Source organism: Octopus sinensis, linkage group LG19, assembly GCF_006345805.1.
Source record: "Octopus sinensis linkage group LG19, ASM634580v1, whole genome shotgun sequence".
NCBI lineage: Eukaryota > Metazoa > Mollusca > Cephalopoda > Octopoda > Octopodidae > Octopus > Octopus sinensis.
In genome coordinates this window covers 16,520,467-16,542,427 of record NC_043015.1, presented here as the reverse complement: position 1 = coordinate 16,542,427, position 21,961 = coordinate 16,520,467, and the positions used below count along the sequence as shown (strand labels likewise).

Sequence of the window (21,961 nt, the reverse complement as noted above, 5' to 3'; positions counted from 1 at the left end):
TCAACTTTCATTATATCTTAATTATGCACTAATTGGCAGTTAACCACTTTCAAGAATTTGCTTAGAAAATGGAACACTATTTACAGGAAAAATGTCATTAAATATGTTCACCTTGGAGTAACTTAATCAATTGAATCCTTTTATTTAGAAAAATATATCTATATGATTTGCTAATGGAATATAATCACAAGCAGGCTTCAGTTGTTAACTAGATCTTACTTATGATTAATGATTAAGATGACAGATCATCTTAATCATTAATCATAATTCATTAACCCCAGCTCAACAAACTAGGAAAAGTAATAGAAGTAACCAAGAAATGAGACTAATTTGAATACAAGCTTATTTTATTTATTTTATATTACTTTTGTGAATGACAGTCTTATTTTCTTATATTTAAAACCCTGCTCAATCTGTAGAAAAGGTGTAGCTAGAAACTCCATAAGATGCACCGAGTGTAAGCTTTGGACACATAAAAGGTGCAGCAATATTAGAAGAAGGTTGACAGGGAAACTAACTTTTGTATGTGGAAGATGCACAGGTACAATAAACGCTGAAAATGGGCAGAAAATAGATTCCGTCAACTGCCAAGTGGGGGGCAAACTAGAGATAGTAGAAAGCTTCCGTTATCTAGGTAACCAAGTTAGTAGTGAAGGTGGATGCTGTAAAAATAAGATTAGGACAGACAAAGAGCTCCTACCCCTGCTGGCAACAAAGAGCTTGTCTCACAGTGAAAGGCAGATTGTTTGATGCCTGTTTGCAAACAGCTATGCTGCATGGCAATGAAACATGGGCTGTGACAGCCAAGGACATGCATAGGCTTGAGAGAAATGAAGCCAGTATGCTTCACTGAATGTGCAATGTCAGTGTGCATGTTCGACAAAGTGTAAGTATCTGGAGAGAAAAGTTAGGCATAAGAGGAATCAGATGTGGTGTGCAAGAGAGATGACTATTCTGGTATGGTCATGTGATGCATATGGACGAGGACAGTTGTGTAAAGAAGTGCCGATCTCTACTGTGGAGGGAACCTGTGGTAGAGGTAGACCCAGTAAGACCTGAAATGAGGTCATACCTATCTCACTCATACCAAATCTTTTGTCCTTTACTCACAATTCCTTTGCTTTTGCCACTACTGTAGCCTTGGCTCCAACTTCAATACCTTCAAATCGTTTACTCCACATAATGTCGGTAAACCCAACCAGCCATTGATGCCACTTACTGATGGGCCAGTATTATTGTCCACACCTCTACTGTCATGTGAAGTACTGGCCTTCTCTTAACCCTTGTCTACCATATATCCTAGGTCAAATCTGTCTCCTTCAATCTGATGCTGCTATTTCCCACATCTTCCGTAGCTTCCATGTATGCCATGGAAGCCCCCTGTATGTTGTCCAACATGTTCATTAAAGTCACCAGCCACAAAGAGAAGGTCCCTGTCAGTCGTCAACCAGTTAGTCTGCAAGAGGGTGTCATAGAATCGGTCTTTCTGTCCGTCGGGTAGCCCTGGCTGAGGGGTATAGGCCGAGATAATGGTTGTTAACCCCTGATGAAGCACTAATCTAATCTTAAGTATTCTGTTGCATACTCTGACTACCTCAATTACCTTATCATCCCATTTCTCCACAAGAAGTATACCCACATCCCTGACCCCATCAGTGTTTCCTGCCCAGAAAATCTTGTACCTGTGTTCTTTGCCTGTGAGGAACCTCCTCTCCACCTTACTTCTTGGAGGCAGCACAAATTGAAACATCTCCGTTCAAGCATCTCTACAATCTCACCAGACCTACCTTTTAGCGTACTGACATTGAGAGTGCCAACCCTGAGGGTGTGGGCTAATGAAACCCTGGAATGGGGGACAGCAGCATCATGTACCCGAAAAGAAGAAAGCTTGCATTTGGCAGAATTCATAAACAAACAATAGCCTTCAATTCAACCTGCATACACTACACCATCATATTTATGCACTATATGATCACTACATTACAAAGGAGATAAACCCTAAGTAAGGGTGGGGATGGCGTAAAGCCTTTAGAAGTGTTCATGGGAGACAACCAAAGGATGATAGAGGGGAATCCAAGTGCATGCATTAGTTTTATGTAGGGTGGGGCTGGGGGTGGAGGGAGTCTTAGCGAAGCAAGTGGTAATCAAAAGAGAGACAGACAGTGAGGCCGAGAAAGAGAGACAGAGTGAGGCAGAGAGAGAGAGGGGGTGTCAGAGTTAGAGTGATCAGAACACAAGGGAGAAAAATATTCTTTTGGGATTTGGGTAGCATAATTTAACGAAACAGCAAATGTCGATAATAGTAAAATACAATTGAAAAATCTTAGAGTTTTCGGTCAGCCAGTCTATGACAAAATTAGAGAAATAAGTGACTGTGTGATAAACTTCAATAAATGAATATGTGGCAGTTAAGGATATGCATGAACTAAGGCTATCTTAAGGCAACAACAAGGAAGATGAAACTATTGAAGCTATATTTACATGTTTATAAGGTAATTAAATAGACAGAATAATGAAAACAACTAATAAGGGGTTTATGATCTGCGCAGAAATAGAGGAATAGATGAACAAAGTTGAAAGACAAAATTTCTTATCTGACCATCTTCTGAAATTTGTATATATATATATAAAGGCAAATTGGTGTTAGAAGCTGAATTCTAGAACACACACACACACATATATATATATATATATATAAATCAGTGATACGTTTCCTTACAAATTTTCCATCCATCTCAGAAGATGAAATATCTTTATTTACTATCTTTCATATGATAAATATAGATGACAAAGTAAAGATTTTTCACACAAAAGATCTATACTGACAGGAATGGGTTGCCAACTTTGACATTAAGACAGCTGATGAATAAGTAGAATCAATAAATTTGAAACATCATACTGGTAAGTTGAAAGGCTCATTAAAAGTGAGTTGGCATATACAAGTTTTGGCCCTCAAGCATAAAACTTTAAGTAAAGATGAACCAAGGATCACTCTACTAGAAATATCAGCCAAGGTTCTCCCAAACAATAGCCCTCTGTTATAAAAATCTAAAAACACCTTGGATAAATGTAGTTCTGGTAAAAGACAATGTGAGGTGGAGACATGGCTGGGATGGTTTTCAATAATAATAACAAATAAAGCAATCTATATGATAATCTTGAGGTCTATTACAGTAAAAAATTGTTTGTTGTAATAAACAAACAAAACAAATTTGATATATGTAAAAAATGAAAATTAAATTCAATTTAATGTTATAGACCAGTAATAATTGCAACATTAAGTGCAATCTTTTTTGTCTTTTAACTGCAGGTGGAAAAGCATTTGGTATATTGAAGGAAAAACAAGAAACAGAGTTAAACAGAATAAACCAGGTAAGCAAAATGATAACACTGGTCAACAAAATTAAATGTATTATATTCATTAGGAATACAAACCAACTTTTTTAGCCTAATTTTTCATGTTGATTTCAAAATTTCACTCCATTTGTATGCAGCACATATCAGTTTTTCAGTAGATACATGCAAATATTTACATATTTGTATATATGAAATCATTAACATAATAAATAAGGACATATTATTACCTCTGCCAAAGAAGGAGGTTATGTTTTCATTGGCGTTGGTTTGTCCGACTGTGTGCAAAATAACTCAAAAAGTCATTAACAGTATTTGATGAAACTTGCAGGAAAAGTTGGTAATTACAGAAGGAATTATGGATTCTTGAAGGATTTTTCATTTGTTATATTTATTTTACATGAAGTATTACAATGTTACATTCTTTGATCATCTCCCTTGAAAACACAGTGTTTCCACGTAACCTATGGTGGCGTTGCTGTTTCCAAAGTTTATTTTCATTTCTCTATTAGTAATTTTACTCACGTATCTATCTTAACACTCAAGTTTTAGGTAATTGTTGTTTCTTTTTATTTGTATGGTGAAACTAGCTTGCTGTTGTCATTGATGTATTATAATTGCTTTAGATGTTTCCTGTTTTTAAAGGTTTTTTTTTTAAAAAATCATATGGCTGTGTTATTTTTTTAAACTCCACCAAGGAGGTTATGTTTTTGCTGGCATTGGTTTGGTTAGACTGGGCAATTTTCAGCATGCATGTATATGGGTGGAAATGAGCGGCTTGGTGGTGGTCCGCACTCTCCGAGTGCTTTCCTAGTTTATAGAAAGTAAATGAGTTTATTGAGTTAAAATCATCACTATCATTCTACAAAGAGTGAATACAAAAAAAATAGGTCAGACAAAACAAAGTTAGAACAACAGAGTTAGAACCATTGTGATTTGGATTTTCTGTGGTGTTCCTGATCTGGTTGATCCTGATAAAATGTCCAGCAGTAGTCAGCCAGCATACTGTCATTCCAGAAGCCTTGGTAACGTTTCTCTATAACACTAACATCTTAGTGAAATCTTTCACCATGTTCATCCGACACTGTTCCAAGGTTATCTGCAAAGAAATCCAGATGGGAGTCCAAAACGTGAACTTCCAGTGACATGTGACAACCCATTGCTGAGTAATGTTTCAGAAGATTCTTGATGCCATCCTTGTAGTCCATTAACTTCTTGTTGCCAAAGAAATTCTCACAGATCCAATTGAAAGCATTCCAGGCAGGCAGTTCCTGTTCATCCACTGTTGCCTTGAAGTTGACATCTTTGAGTACTTCTGTAATTTGGGGGTCTGACAAAGATACCCTCTTTCGACATTGTCTGTGTGATTTTGGGAAACTTTTCTACAATATGCTCAAACCCTCTGGCGTTTCTCTTTCCTAGTGTGTTTACAAACCGTTTCGTCAGTCCAAGCTTTATGTGTAAAGGAGGCAATAGGACATTACATGGATCTTGTAGTGACTGTGCGAAGTGAGGTGATGAGAATGGCTCCCTAGTACATCACACAGTCAATACAATAAATGTGGAAAGGATAAATGCATGTAAGTGCCAAAAGGAAAAGAGAGACACAACCGGGTAGAATGTTTAAGAGAAGATTTTATTGATAGGTTAACATGTGTATCTGTGGTGCATCATGTATATTAAATGACAGGCAGTCATGAGAACAAAGTGCATGTGCATAGGCATGAATGTATGCATGTGCATTAAGTACAGAGCATTGAAAGAGTCTATTATATGACATTAGAAGAATGTTCAGACACAAGGATGATAAATACCAGTTCGTAGTCAATGTACACGATAGCTGAAATGCTGTATCAAGAAGTTGTGGCTGTAATGTAGAGCTGGTTGAGGTACATGTCGTACAAGAAGTTGTGGCTACGATGCTAGTACCGGTCACTTGTTACAGGAGTTCTCGCAGGTTGTATTTGCTGTTAACCATGGTGAAGTGCTTCACAAACAGTGTTGTGTTGGAACCTGTGCGAGTGTTGCTGATTGCTGTATATGTAGAGAGATGATGTTGATGTTAGGATGAATGCTGGCGACAGAAATGGAAGTCTTCAAATGCTGCTGGACGAAATTGATGAGTCTCCTGTGGCTGCTGTTGTGTTGTCGCTGGAACTGGCTGTGTCCTATGTGGTCAGTGGCTAGACCTCAAAAGGTCTGTAACCAAAAGACATCGACTTGGTGTGAAGCTAGAGTTTTATAATGAGCAGTCGGCTCAAACTGAGGTTTAGAAGAGACTGTATCACGTGACCTTATTTGAAGGCTGCAGCTGGTTGGGTTGCATATTGGCATGCAATAGAGCAAGAGACAAATTGCGCCAATACCAACCAATTAGAGTAGTGGACACAACAGGGTCCAAAAGGGCGGCTGAAGGCTAGCTGTTATCTACTTCATCCATATTTATGTATATATAACAGAGAGAGAGGAATTTCCCTCAAGTGTACACTACAAGAGGTGTATTCTTGATGCCTAGACTGTCCTGGCTAGTATGATGTTCTTGTCTGCCAGTTTGATTCTGAATAATGACTGTCAGTTGTCCTACTATCCCATAGACACAAGAAATGTATTTGTTAACATTCCAATGACTTTTAAATCTCCACATATTTTCCATGAGTATCTTTCATAGGCAATGGCACAAAGTAAAAGTTCCATATTCTCATTTGATTCATGAAGAATGGAGTGTGCAATAGGAATGGGAGGGCTTCAACTTACCATTATAGGGAAGTACAACTTTTAAACTTCGCTTTGAAGAGTCAATAAACAAACACCACTCTGCAGGATCGTGATTCTGTGATAAACATTTGAAAAGTCCATCGATGTTACTGCAAAAGGAAAGCAGGCCTGCAACAGAAAAACATGTTTGTAGAACTACATTTCTCTGCCAAAAATAAGTTATATGAACACTGTACTCTAGCAGATACTTCTCCTAAAGTCATGATGCCAACAGTTTTGCTTTATCTTTTGAGATAGGTCATTCAGTTCAGCTTGGAAAAATTTCTGAGGTTCAAAGCTATTGTTATCAGTCATGTAATCTTCCTCAGCAGCACTATAAAGAGACAGCCAGCATCATCATCTGATGGAACTGGAATTGGCAGACTTCCATTGTGAGACACAGGTCTCACATTGCAGAATCTGAATTGGGATACATAATTTTGTGTTTATTCTTCATAGAAAATTCTGTGACATTTATTTTGCAAAAATAACAGTCATTAAAATGGTCTTTCAGCTCCTTCCATATCATTGGAATGGCAAAAGGTATGGACCTCTTATTAAACCACTCATGTAAGCCATTTGAGAAAGCTGAGCAGATAAAATGTGGTGCCCATAACTTGTCCTGATCTCCAAGAGGACAGTCAAAGTATAGCTTATAAATTTTCTTGATCTCTGGTGTTATTGTATGTTTTTGAATTTTCACAAAAAATTGTCCACAGATGTAACAAAACACATCAGGACGATTTCTACACTATCTTGACATAGTTAACACTGTAAAACAAGCAAGGAAATAGATACAAACGGTTATACTTATATTGAATTTGGGATGATGAAATATTTCAGCAGACCAATTATGACTGGACAATTTGAGATGTTGAAATACCTATTTTAATCAGACAAAACTTGATTGGTCAATTTAAGATGATGAAATATTCCATCTGAACTATGCAACAATGAATAATGTAGTTTATTTTAAAGGTATGTTTCCATAATTTAAATGAAATACATGCATACATGTCATTAATTGGAATTTCTATATAATGCATGAGCTAAAATCAAAAAACTTTCTCATCTTGAAAACTGTATGTGATGTCAAAAACTAATTGAATATTTGAAATCAGCATTAAAAACTACACTAAGTACACCTTGATATATGCTTGATAAAAAATACCTGTTGACCAGTGTAATTAACCATTTACCACTTAAACCATTAGCATTCAAACTGGTCTTAACCAGCCAAAATAGTCTACCTGTTTTATGTCCAAATAGGACAGATTTGATTTCTCACACCTACTCTACACTGTCATTCATCAAATAATCACATCATCAAAATCTCAAAGCTATGAGACAATACATGGTTAATTCAAAACAATGTGAATAAATAAGCATTACATTTGACTGAGTAATCTGAATGCTAAAAGGTTAAACCAGCCAAAATATTCTACCTGTTTATGTTCAAATCAGCCAAATTGGGTCTTTCACACCTACCTTACAATGTCATACTAAACATATACAACCACATCATCAAAATCTTGAAGGTACAAGATAATACTTGATTTATTTAAAACAATGTCAATAAATAAGAATTATAATACAGTTTAATCTAAATGCTAAAGGGTTAATATTCTGTATATCTGTACAACATTAAAGTATCCTTAATTTGTATTTTTGTGGTAGTTATATTAAGCTTGAGTGAAAGCCTTGCCTCAATTCACTCAAGTTCTAGCTTTATCTAAAGCAAATATGCAGATTGTTTCAGCACCCACATGTACACATAATGGAACACATATATACACATTTATACAAACATGAATGCATATATACACACATTCTGTAGTTATGAGGTATTATCAGAAGTTTCTGGATTGTTGTGATTGCACTGTTCGATTGAAATATATTTGGGGATACTTAAGCATATAGACATGTTGGAACGTATATATGCATATATTTGTATCCTGCCGAGTATGTTTGCTGTCACCTTATCTACACCTCCTATCTTATATACCTGTTAATCACCTTCCTTCTTTCACTCATCTCCCCATTCACTTTGATCCCTTTATCACTCATACCCCTTCTATCTCTTAGCTCCTCACCACTTATGAAGCTCACAAAGTATGAATGGTTGCCCTACATATTGCCCCATCCCTCACTTGGCCCATGTAAGAGAAAGTATATTTGTCCAGCTTCATCACTCAATCTGTGCCCACCTTCCTTCTTTCATCCATCTCCCCCACTCACCTCAGTCATCATTCTATCACTTAACTCTCATCTCACCACTTACCTATTGCCAGTCATAACACCCTCTCAGCCTTTTTTTCCACCAACTGTCTTTTCCACCAGTTGGTGAAAAAACATTCTCTCATCTCATCATCCTCTTATCTCAGTGACCTAACCCCTCTGACACCCTGCACTTCTTTTTCAATGACTCTCTCTGGATCTTCATCTATTTTCTCTTTCATGTTCCCTTCCACCACACCTTCCACCCATACTTGCTCTTATAATATGGTATAACCTTGGAGACCCTGTACACAACCCACTTGCCTAAAACCATTGCACATTCACATACACTCTATTTTTCTATCTATCTCCCATTCTCCATCAGTTACAGAGGACCCTTTAGTCTTGCAAGTTGCAAGATAACCTCATTAGTGCTGGTGCCATGGTAATAGCACCCAGTAGTACATACAACAAAATGGTTGGCTTTAGGAATGGCCTCTGGCTATAGAAACCATGCCAAAAACAGATATAGTTCTTCAGTTCATTGGATTCTGTCAAACCATCCATCCCATGCCAGTAGTAGGGGTAGTAGCTACTTCTTGTGAATTTTCTTCAATTTCTTCTATCATTTTCAATACAGTGACTGTTCATTGTGGATTTAACTTTCAGTACAAATAAGTTAGTAGGGGTCAAAATTAGAAAGTTGAGTGTCTTAAACTTTGCCAAAACAATCACAGATAAGGAGTGATGCATTAGTAGGTGCTATGTTTGGGTGCAGCATCCAGATTTTGCTTGTCCTTGCCTTAGGCTTCTTCTATCATATTGTCTCTCAAATGCCTCAGAAATTTCATGTAAAACTGTATTATATTTCTTGTCAGAACACATAAAACAAACTTATAATAAATGACACTGTTCCATTAGTATAATTTTATATAGCAACCAATATATTTAGCTATATTGCACCTTGGGCAAGCGTTTTCCACTATAGCCTCAGGTTAAGCTCATTATGTGTGTGTGTGTGTCCCACCACTGCTTGATCACTGGTGTTGGTGTGTTTAAATCTTTGTAACTTAGTGGTTTGGCAAAAATTAAGTGCTGGGGTCAATTCATTCAACTAAATATTCTTCAAGATGGTACCCCAGCATGGCCATGGTGTAATGACAGTAACAAATAAAAGATAAAAGACAGATCTGACAGGTCTTAACTTGTGAACCTTTATGACTTCAGTATGACTCAAGTAAGGCAAGGATAACATAAACATGATATTTTACTTAAATTCTGTAACATGGTATTTAGATCCAACTCTGTTACTTCAAATAATTGTTTTCTTTCTTTCTTTCTTGCTCTTTCAATTAAGATTTTGTAGTACTGGGTGATTCCTGAAATTATCAACAATTGATAATGTACTCCATTATTAGTATCTCTTATTATAAAAGGCAGATTTTATCTGCCTCCCTTTGGGAGTTATAGAAATCTACAATATAGGATTTCTTCAATTACAATTTACCTAGCATTTTTAAGAGTAGAATGCATCGGGTCATGCCAGGTCCAGTTTTTAAAATTTAAACTCCAATTAAGCAAAATTTCGAGAAAACTCACATTCTGGTGTGTATGTCAAATGCTTTTCTTAGTCTGGTTTACAGCACACGCAAACGCACACACACAGTGTGCAACGAATAAAATGAAAGTAAATAGCGACAGAGTATTTAAACCACTCCTCAAAAAATAAAGAAACACAGCAAACAGAAACAAATAAATACATAACGATTTACTCCTCACACAATTTCTTCAATTAGAGTTTACCTAAGATTTTTCAGAGTACTTCAGTGGGTGATGCCATAAAAAATTTCTTACAATTTTACCACCAATTAAGACAAAATTCGAGAAAACTCAATATTTTAACATATCACTCCGAAAGCATTGATGTACATGTGTGCGTGCGTGAGTGTGTGTGTGTCATTCCTCACACACACGCATACACATACATATACAACTACATACAAACACGTGTGTGTTTGTTATTAGTAAAAAAGGCGCCAAAACACAACTCACTTATCATTCCAACACATTTGCAAAGACACACGGACGGACAGAAAAGGTAAATTGGTTTTTATTTTACTCTGTATATATTTTATTATATAATATTATATATAGATATATGTATATATAATTGCAGTATGAAACAGTGTTATGTATAAACAGACGACACTTATATATAGTTATTATAAAAGAGATTAATAAATGTATGCATCCGTTTAACCCTTTCGTTACCAAGCCGCCCGAATTTACCTATTCATATTTAAATGAGAATATCAGAGCAAATCTCTTTAGTACATTCGTGAAAACACGTATTATACTTCGTAAACACTTCAACTACAGTTTTGTACAAAAATCGAAGTGTAATTTTAATTCCGTGAATTATGGGAGATTTTTTTCCGAAATTTGTTCCTATTGTGTTTTCAAAATTTGTAATTCTGACAAAAAATGGATACGAATTTCATTATATCAAGCAGCGAGTCAGAATTCGAAGGATTTTCTACTGAAGACCTTCATAAATCTAACTCTATGACTGAAAAAAAAAAAGCATCTTTATATAAGAGTGAAGTTGTGTGTCTGTCTCCTACGATTTAGATTCCTAACTACTCCCACATTTTGCGGTGCAGTTTAACCAAAAGCGGGTATCTTATAGTCGTGATTCATATCGAGCCCTTCTGGGTATTAGTGTGCGTCTACGATGAGTCTACGATTTAAAAAAAAATTTACCATCATATTTTTCCATTTTAATGCATTTTTTCGCTTTTATATAAGGGAAGTAACTCTCTAAAAATATCTACGATGTGTCAACGATTTAAAAAAAAATTTACCTTAATTTTTTTTCAATTTTTAATGCATTTTTTTGCTATTTTTTGGCTATAACTCTCTAAAAATGCTTATATAGTTATTTCCCTTACAACGCCGGGCGATACTGCTAGTTATTATAATAATAAGTACATTATTATATAATGTACTCATCATTATTGTTAAATTATTCTCTTGGAGGAGTAGCCCAATGTATGATTAATAATATTTCATAAGATCTGTTGCTAGATAAAGGTTGACCATGCCTGATAGAGATGCAATGATGATAATCATCATCATCACCATCAGGACATTCTCAACTGGTCATGGTCAAGCAGCTGACAAACAAAAATTTGTGGTATTGAACAAAATATTTGCTGTAGCCCATCTTTTATACCAAGACAAAACATGTACATGATAACACTTCCAATCAGTAAGATCAAAAGCCATGAAAGCCAATGCCCGGTACTACAATTATTATTATTATTTCATCTTTATATCAAATCTAAATCTTCCTCTTATTTTTCTAAATCATACTAACAACTAAGAGTTTAAGAATCTGAGGTTGCAGTTTGTGAAATACTAAAAATAGTGTTAGCACAATTTGTAGGAAATCTCTTATTATAAAAGGCAGATTTTATCTGCCTCCCTTTGTCAGTTATAGAAATCTACAATATAGGATTTCTTCAATTACAATTTACTTAGCATTTTTAAGAGTAGAATGCATCGGGTTTTGCCAGGTCCACTTTTTAAAATTTAAACTCCAATTAAGCAAAATTTCGAGAAAACTCACATTCTGGTGTGTATGTCAAATGCTTTTCTTAATGTGTTTTACACCACACGCACACGCACACACACAGTGTGCAAGGAATAAAATGAAAGTAATTCACCTTTTGTAGTGAGTGACTCTTTCAGTCTGCCACTTCCTCTTTACACACATAGACACGCAAATATATAAATAAATTGTAAGCTAATGTGCGTGTGTGTGTGTGTGCGTGTGTGTGTGTGTGAGGGTGCGTGTGTGTGTGTGTGTGCGTGTGCGTGAGTGTGTGACAGGAAAGTTTTTTAGGACGAATATAAGACCTATATCGGCGATGTTTCGCTTGTCGTAGCACAGGTTTCCGTCGATTTCCGTAAAAAACTTTTATTTTTTTACATAAGTAATGAGAGCGAAAGAGACTAAGAGAAAGCGATTGTATGACGAGGGAAGTTCTTTTGAAGTTACCGTGCATGGGACGCATTGATGTACATGTGTGTGTGTGTGTGTGTTTGATGGAGTGTGGGAGACAGACAGTATGTTGTGTAAGTGAAGTGCTTCTGTTAGTGTGTGTGAAGAGACAGAGAGAGTAATGTGTGAAAGAGAGAGATAACTGAATTTTTTTACTCGGTGTATGTGTATATGTATGTATGCATGTATGTGTGTGTGTGTGTGTATGTATGTATGTATGTATATATGGCCGATTCAGTGTTTACATTTTTTACGGAAATCGACGGAAACGTGTGCTACGACAAGCGAAACATCGCCCCTATATCCAAGTAGCAGAAAGATCGCCCAAAAGTGTATATAGATATTTAAATGTATTTATATATTCATCTATACACAGATGTATGTATAATGTGTGTGTATATATTTCCATACACGTAACCAATCACTCCGCACAAAGTTTTTTAGGACGAAAATAAGATCTAAAGTTATCTCTAAGTAGCACAGAGATCGCCCAAAAGTGTATATAGATATATAAATGTATTTATATATTCATCTATGCACACATGTACGTATAACGTGTGTGTATATATTTCCATAGAGGTAACCATTCACTCCATACAAAGTTTTTTAGCACGAAAATAAGATCTAAAGTTATCTCTAAGAAACAGAAAGATCGCCCAAAAGTGTATATAGATATTTAAATGTATTTATATATTCATCTATACACACATGTATGTATAATGTGCGTGTATATATTTCCATAGAGGTAACCATTCAATCCATACAAAGTTTTTTAGGACGAAAATATTTATATATAAAAGAAAGGTTGTGTGTCTGTCTACTCCGATTTAGATTCCTAACTACTCCCACATTTTGCGATGCAGTTTAACCAAAACCGGGTATCTTATAGTCGTGATTCATATCGAGCCCTTCTGGGTATTAGCGTGCGTCTACGATGAGTCTATGATTTTACAAATAATTTACCATCATTTTTTTCCATTTTAATGCATATTTTTAAAAATAAACGGAAGTAACTCTCAAACTTCACACCAATATGCGTGCTCATATGCGACGTAATATCACATCAGCAGCATTTCCTCACACCCTCCTTGCACTTGGCGAAGGCAAAATACCAGGGGATGAAAATGGTAATATTGCCATCGATTCCATTTGTACCATTGTTAAGACGCCTTCTGATCTCAGAGATGCAGTGTTCCCAGATCTACAAGCTAATTATCAGAATATGGATTGGATTGGCAAAAAGGCTATACTGGCCCCGAGGAATAAAACTGTTCACCATATTAATGATGAAATGCTAAAACTCATTCCTGGGGAAGTCTATGTATATCAGTCTATCGATACAACTCCTGACCCAGAGGACGTCATCAACTATCCAATAGAGGTACTCAATTCCTTTGAGCACCCCGGACTACCACCACACTTTCTCAAACTTAAAGTTGGTGCCCCTATAATGCTCATCAGAAATTTGGTTCCCCCAAAACAATGCAATGGCACACGTTTGATCGTTAAGTCCTTATCTCCCACCGTAAGCTTATATCAATATTTGCCTGAATAATCATCATAATTCAGTGCAATCATTAACAGTACTTTCAAGCAATTCAGCCCCGAGCAACGCCGGGCAATTCTGCTAGTATTTAATAGAAGTCACAGCAAAAACACTTGTGCTGAGCTGGTTGCTACTATTGATATCAGCCTCTTACATTCAATTTTGAAATAAACCTTCATTTGATCTAAGGTCTGTTTTTGTCAATACTGTTTAATCCTTTAGCATTTAGTTTGGCCATATCCAGCCCAGTTATTCTGCTTGTTTTATGTTGAAACTGACCAAACCCAACCTCTCACACCTACCTTACAATGTCATTCTAAAAATATACTAACACACCATTGAAATCTTGAAGCTCCAAAATTATTAATTCAAAACAATGAGAATAAATAAGAATTACATTTGGTAGATGTTGTGCTTGGGAAATGTAAAGAGGGTCACCTATCTCCCTCATTTGTCTGAACCCATCTAGTAGTAGTTGCTCCAGTGATCCTGCCCTACTCTGTCACCCAGTAATAAGCAGCTGCTATCTCCAACCTGAGAGCGAATTCCCTCAAGTCTGTTTGCAATGCCTCGACTGGCCAAAAAAGACGACCCTCTGCTGTTCTCACTGTACTTCCCTTCTCACGCTTCCTCTTCCAACCAGTCCCTTGACCATTGATATCATGGTCCTCTTCTTCCAGCTCATGTTTCCCCATCTCCACTGATCACCTCCTCACATCACTCCATGTCGAAATCTACCACCCACCCGGATGGGTGCCTTGCATGTTGTGATCTTCTTAAACTGGGAACCTCTTTCTCTTCCTCTTCTCCACAATCATCATCTGACAAAGTAACAATCCTATGAACATCCAAGAAATGACGCAGCATTCCGTCCACAGAGATGTTGTTTTTGGAATTGACAGCCATCACAATTTCTCTGTTCCACTGAGTTGTGCAGCGTGAATTTGGTGGCTTGACCCAGACTTCATCTCCCACCTCCATGAAGTCGGACCCTCTCTCTTCTACAGGCATCTTGATGGTTTACTCGGATGCCACTATTCGTATTTGAATTTTGCTCTCTGTGGCATGGGCTCTTTGGCCTGTCCTGATTGGGGTTACATGTTGTACCAGCATCACACCATATGGCTCGTCTATCTGATTTGGGCATATGCCAGTTCACTCTGACTGGGTCTTCTGCTTTCATCTTCTCCAGGATTTCTCACATCATCGCCACCATCCCCTCTCCCACCTTCTTACTCCAGTTCTCCCCTTCTGCTCATCTCTTGGTGTAACTGCATGCTATACGCAGCCACCCCATGATTGGGTAGTGACCTACTAACTTCCCGCACATTGAGAACAGTTCTCACCTGCTGACGTTGGTACCCAGCTCCGGGATCTCATTACACCTACAAAACATCAACTCACCTGTTCTGTCTCTCTGAAGCTTAAGTTCCAGTGCAACTCCTCCAGCCATTGGCTCTGGTGGCTTTTTTGCAATTAACCCGAATTTCTTCAAATGTCTCACAACCTCTGTGGCAGGCACTATGGTCTTGTCCACTAGGATGTCATCTATGTAGGAACTGGTGGCCCTTCTTATCCTATCCACTAAAATACATGGCCGGTCATCTCCCGAAAGTCCAGTACCGGTCTAACTTTGCCCTTTGTTGGCCGCACCACTGCCATTAGAGGTAGCACTTTGCTCACCATCTCACCATCCTCCACAGGATAAAGATACCTTCCTTAATCTACTTCTCTACCTCTTCTTGAAACTCGCCCCTGGTATGCCCTTTAAGGGTATGCTGATAGCAGCTCGCCTTGTTCTTCAGCATTGGGGGTCCCTCTTTCCAGTGCCACCCTATCGTCCATCGCTGACCATTGAACGCCATCTGAAAATCCTTGTCTTCAATGGCATAGGAAGTCAAGCTCCTCATGGGGCTCTGCCCCCACTCACATTCCTGACTACACAGCACACATTGCCTTCACGGCACCAAATGAAACCATGTCTCCTCCAAAACTGACACCTCCAATGTGGTTGATCGCATCCATCCCCATTACCATGTCAATCCTGTCTATCACATGGTCGATCACGATTGCCCAAAACCTTACTGTTGTGCCTCACACTGCTATATCCATATCGCTGGTATGCTTGCATTCAATTATGCTGCCATTGGCCACCTGAACTCTACTTGTCCCCTTCCATTTCTTTGTCACCCTTGGGGTCACAAGAGTCATCATGCAACCCATGTCCACTAGGGTCTTGAACGTGTTTCCCCTGACCATGTCGGCAACTACAGGCTGTGACTTCACCAATGCCTCTACTCGTTCACAGGGGAAGTTTGAGAGGCAACAACTTTCCTGTGACCATTTCCCTGGCTACAATTTCAGGCAATATGCCCAGTCTGTTTGTACCGACAGCAAACCAGTCCAGGCTCCGTGCAGTAACCTTGCCAGGTGTGGTCCTTGGCACTTAAAATACCGGCCTGTGAACAGCCGCTGTTGTTCCTCAGCAGGCCTCTTTTTGTCCTTCGCTGGCTGTCATGCAGATTTGCGGGCTTCTGCAGCCGCCATCACTACTGCCTTCCGCCTGGTGTTTTGTGTCAACATGCGGGCTTGAACAATGAGCTCACTCGTTGCCATTTTGTTGCTGCCTGGCAACTGTTGTAGTTGCACCAACAAGTCATCGGGAAAGCCATTCACAAAAGCCACTCACACTACTTTCTCAAGTCACTCACCGGTAAGACCAGACAACACAACCAACCTCCATACCTCCACAGCATATTCATCGACCTGTTTTCTCCATCTGATTGTTCCCAGCTTAGCAAAAGTGGTGTACTCTCAATCTGTGTAAGCCTCTCTCGAGCACTGATCGATCTTTGCCAGCTCAGCTGTTCTTCTTCATCCATTTCAAGGTACAGTGCCAGTGCACTCCCTTCCAAATACAGGGCCATGAGGCTTGCTACATCTTCGATGTCTTGTAGCCTGGCCACAACTTTGACCTTTTAAATTCAGGCTACCACGTCACCTTCACCATAGAAAGGTCTGATGACATCACTACCAATCCTTATCTTCGCTGCCATCATATATCAAGGGGACAACGACATCTGTATACAATTGCCGAAATAGCTTGTTGTGCATGGGAAATGAAAAGTGGTTCACCTACCTTCTTCTCTCATCTGTGCCCATCTAGTAATAGTTACTCTGACAATCCTGCCCTACCCTGCCACCCAGTAATAAGCAGCTGCTATCTCCAATCCGAGAGCGAGTTCCCTCACATCCATTTGCAATGCCTCGGCCAGCCAAAGAAGGACAACCCTCTGCTGTCCCCCCAGAACTTCCCTTCTTACACTTCCTCTTCTGATCAGTCCCTTGACCATTGACGTCATGGCCCTCTTCTTCCAGCTCATCCCCACATCAGAGTAATCTGAATGTTAGAGGATTAAACTGGAGTACATTTTCTTAATTTTATTGTTCATGTAGTAAAGAATGAAATTCTTACATTCTCTTGATTTCCTGTAATTCAAATTGCCTCATGGTCCCAGTAGACAAAATGGAAAAGTTGTTGCCCTGGAAGATGGTGAGGGAGATTCATTAGAACAGATACTCTGACTCCCGGGGTTTGCACTTGTGGATAGCCATCTCTGCCCTGATAGCAGTGAACAGCAATGTGGTCCAGGAGCCAAGAACACCAGAGGTCTCTACTGCCACAGGCTCAAAACATAAACCTATCAGAGAACAACTGATACTTTGATAGTTTGCTTTTCTCAGCCTGACTAGTAGCAAAGCCTGAGCTGGTAGCTGAACACACCAAGTTGCCACTGAAGAAGGCGTTGCAGCTAGAGAATGTGTCCCAGATGAGGGGTCTACCAATACAGAAGAGGAAAATACTGTCTGGCTTTTCATTGTGCCTCCAGTCTAGCCCTGCTGACCTGAGCTGGGAAGGGAAGCCTGTGGCATCTAGACCATGTTTTATGATTTTGTTAAGGGTGGTATGGCATGGAAAGCAGCTAGCACTGTCTCATCTTTAAGAAACCCATAACCCCTCAGCACCCACCACTCACTCACCACCAATATCAACAACAACAAAAACATTATGATCAAAACTAAAATTAATACCACTAAAACTAATGAACATGTCACAAAAGTTAGCTTCCTAGTTTTATGCATCCCCCAACAAGTTAATATTCTAAACTTATACACCTGCCCTCCAAGATTTTCCTATTGTCTTAATCTTTTGTTTCATGTCTTTCACTGTAGTAAATTCTAACGCTAATAAGAAACCTGTGGTTTTATATAGCTTTTTTTTTAAATCATATTTTTGCAGCAATTTCTGGATGATATAGCATACAGAGATATAGAAGATCTTGAAGAAAAACTTATACGATATAAAAGTAAGATTTTCTATTTTAATTTTGAACAATTTTGGGTACATTTATCATAAGTAGATTATTTTTAATCCCTTAGCAACTGATGGTGTCTACTATGTAGATTTAACTGAAATATATTAATAACGGGAAATATTGTGGTAACATTATAAACTCTTTCTTATTTACACACTATTCTAACCACTACAAAAGTTACCTTATGGGTCTCATCTTCATTTATATTTACAGGCAGAATTATATATAGATATTTTCTAACAAATGATATTTGGGATAACATTGTGATGCAAAAACTTAGGTTGTTAGTTTTCATTTAGGTTTTAAAATTCTTTTGGCCTCCAGACCCTTGAATGGAATCATATCTGTTGTAAGTATTCAGTTCAGTGCTGAAGGAAACCTCTAAAACTCATAGGAAATTTAAACTATAACAGTTTTGCAAAAGCTCAATGCCTGTTAAAGGTATCCAATATAAACCATTTCCAATACAGATTGGCTCCCAGATTGATAATTTTAGAATACAATGACTGAATACGTGTAAATATCACAAATCTAATTCCCCTAAATGTCAAGAATAAAACATTTCAGTAATTTTGGTATAGAGCTCTTTAATATTACCTCATGCCTAAGGCAGCAAACTGGAAGAATCATCAGCATGCTGGGTTAAATGCTTAGTGGCATTTTGTCTGTCTTTATGTTCTGAGTTCAAATTCTGCTGACTTTGACATTCATCCTTTTGAAGTTGATAAAATAAGTACCAGCTGCACCCTGGGGTTGATGTAATCAACTTACCCTCTCCCCACAAATTGCTGGACTTCAGTCAAAATTTGAAACCAATATTATTTCATTCCACCATTTAATCAATTATGCTCTCATATCATCATGAAAAAAATTGACAACATTTGTATTATTTAAGGCATAAGCTGGCAGAATTGTTAGCACACCAAGCAAAATGCTTAGTGACATTTCATCCTTTTATATGTACTGTGTTCAAATTCTGTTGGGATCAACTTTGCCTTTCAATCTTTCAAGGTCAATAAAATAAGTACCAGTTAAGTACTGGGCTTCATCTAATCAACTTACCCCTCCCCTGAAATAGTTGGCCTTGTGCCAAAATTTGAAACCAATATGCTAACACTGAGAATTTTTCTGATTTTTTGAAGAATCCTTCCACAAACTCTTCAGATTTAATGATTAAAATTAGATTCTTTATGCAAGATCTTAGAAACTGGTATCTGTAGAGTTTACTATACATAAATTTAAGGTGAAACTTGGAAAGGTTTATAGTTGTCATAGTTTTTTTAATAATAAACTTTGAAAAATTAATTAAACTACCCATATTTATATGGATGAATTTTAAAGATACTCATATTTATTGATATAAATGATTCAAGAGGTATACCATTGGCAAAAAAAAAAAAGAAAGATGAAAAATATTAAATTGATGCCTATTCAGAAAGAACTATTGACATCTATACATCGATATTGTTCAGAACTAATATAATTGACATCATTTTGACAAACTAGTAATATATGAATAAATAGATGAACAAATGCTAACTAAATATCATATTTATAATTAAAACATTAGCATCATAGTAATAGCAATAATTAAGATGAAAATAATTATCATACTTTGTTTTTCAATATCTTGCAATAAAATATCTATATTTGTTGCAGGTCAGTTTATGCAGTTTGATCAAGATGTTAGTGGTGATCTTAGTGAGTACAAATTATTTATTTTTGATTTTAACTTGCCTGGGAATGAAATTTTTCCTTACAGTTTGGAAGAATAACAACAACAACAACAACAACAACAACAACAATAATAATAATAATATAATAATAATAATAATAATAATAATAATAAACAAAAATACAAAATTTACCACTTTTATGAAAGGAGATAAATTCTACCACATATGTTTGAAGGAAATTATGTAAGAGCTTCTGGGTAAACAAGATTCTTTGTTTTCTGATTTGGAGCATTGACAAACAAGTCTTGCAAACAACCTACCCTGGAGCAACCAACAAAGTTGGCCATGAGAAAATCAAGCCAATAGATTTCAAAGACTGACCTTGAGCTGTATTAATAGACATTGCAAAAGTAAGTCGCACTGGGAATTCTGTTTGTTTGAACTCAAAGGGCATGTCTGTTGGTTTGATTGGAACTCTTGGAACGAAAACCTCTTCCCCAGAGGCACATCCAGTTATGATGGTAGCTTCTGTCACATTAAGTGATAATGTCTTCACAATCAACCTTGTCCCATTGCATAATATAGGAGCATCTCAATTTCTTAGAAGCATTATTGGGACACCTACCTTCAAAAAAAGTTTATGTGGAGGAATTCCAGGTGACTCAAGAGAATTAAGGAACTCTGTTGAGTAATGGACAGCTTGATTTTCATCAAGGACTGAATCAACTGATTTGTACTTCTTAATGACTGTTGGAATCTTATTCGTTAATTCATGGTTAATTCTTGCTATTGTCTCATTTTTTGGATTAAGAATTGCCCTTTCACACAACCATTTATGTGAATTATAATCATCACTTAAGGCTGGTAATACCTTGTTCTTCAATTGAGCTGGGGAATTCATCATGATAGCAATATGAGCCAATCTGATATCACCATTCCCATTAAGTGGTACTTTCTCATTTCCTAATTGGAGGAGGCAGGTTGAAAACTGTTTTGCACATTGGTCCCCATGTAATGAAGCTGGCACGTTAGTATTGAAGGAGAATTTCAGAACTTTATTCCAGAGGTATGAAGACTTAATGCATGCTTTTATTTCATCAGATCTTGTTTGTCTCAGGATGACTGGTAATGTCTGTCTGAATTTTCCTGATAAAAGTAATGTAAATCTTCCCATAAATTTATTGTTGCCTCCAATATCTTGTAAGGTGTTACCAAGACCTTCCATTGCACCTCTATGTGACATGGTGCATTCATCCCAAATGATAAGGTGGCATTGGCACAACACTTCTGCTGAACCTGAATCTTTGCTTATGCTACAAATTAGACTGTCACTTGTGACTAGGTTTAGTGGTAATTAAAAGCAGAATGAGCTGTTTGTCCTTCTGTGAGAAAAGCCAGACAATGGCAACTGCAAATTTTTTTTTGTTGCCTTACTTTGGAGAGTAGTAATGTTACAATTATTTTACGTGTGTCACCAGGAGCATCAAGAAAGAAAATTCTTCTGCTGTTTTTTGACAATTGTGGAACACTGCCCCCCCCCCACACACACACACAGATACATATACAATATCAAACCACAGATGAAATGGAGATGTATGTGTGTGTGTGAGAGAGAGAGAGAGAGTGAAGAGGTGTGTTGTCATTTACGTATATACATAAATAATAGGCATACATCTTTCTTGTATGTATGTGTGTGTGAGAGAGAGAGAGAGAGTGCCACTTAGACATCACTCTCCCTCTCACACACACATACACATACAGAAAATATGTATGTATGAATACATGACAACACACCGCTTCACTCGCACACACACACACAGACACACAACATACATACAAAAACACATGTGTGTGTTACTTATAAATATATAAAGCTGAACACAGCATGAAAAAAAAAATTTTTATGTAAATAAACAAGGTATGTGAGTTCCAGCAAAATAATGCCCATATTTTTTTGGGGTACCACATGTTT

General features: G+C 37.3%; 1 protein-coding gene across 4 annotated transcripts in view; it reads left to right on the top strand.

The window, feature by feature from the left end:
• The window catches only part of LOC115222267 (allograft inflammatory factor 1), a 137,101-nt gene that overhangs the window by 58,631 nt on the left and 56,509 nt on the right, over window positions 1-21,961 (top strand). For all 4 annotated transcript variants that reach the window (XM_036511113.1, XM_036511114.1, XM_029792431.2 and 1 more), the window contains exons 2-4: window positions 3,311-3,372; window positions 18,238-18,304; window positions 19,973-20,014. In XM_036511113.1, the coding sequence (XP_036367006.1) occupies window positions 3,311-3,372; window positions 18,238-18,304; window positions 19,973-20,014 (171 nt within the window). The remainder of the gene's footprint in view (window positions 1-3,310; window positions 3,373-18,237; window positions 18,305-19,972; window positions 20,015-21,961) is intronic.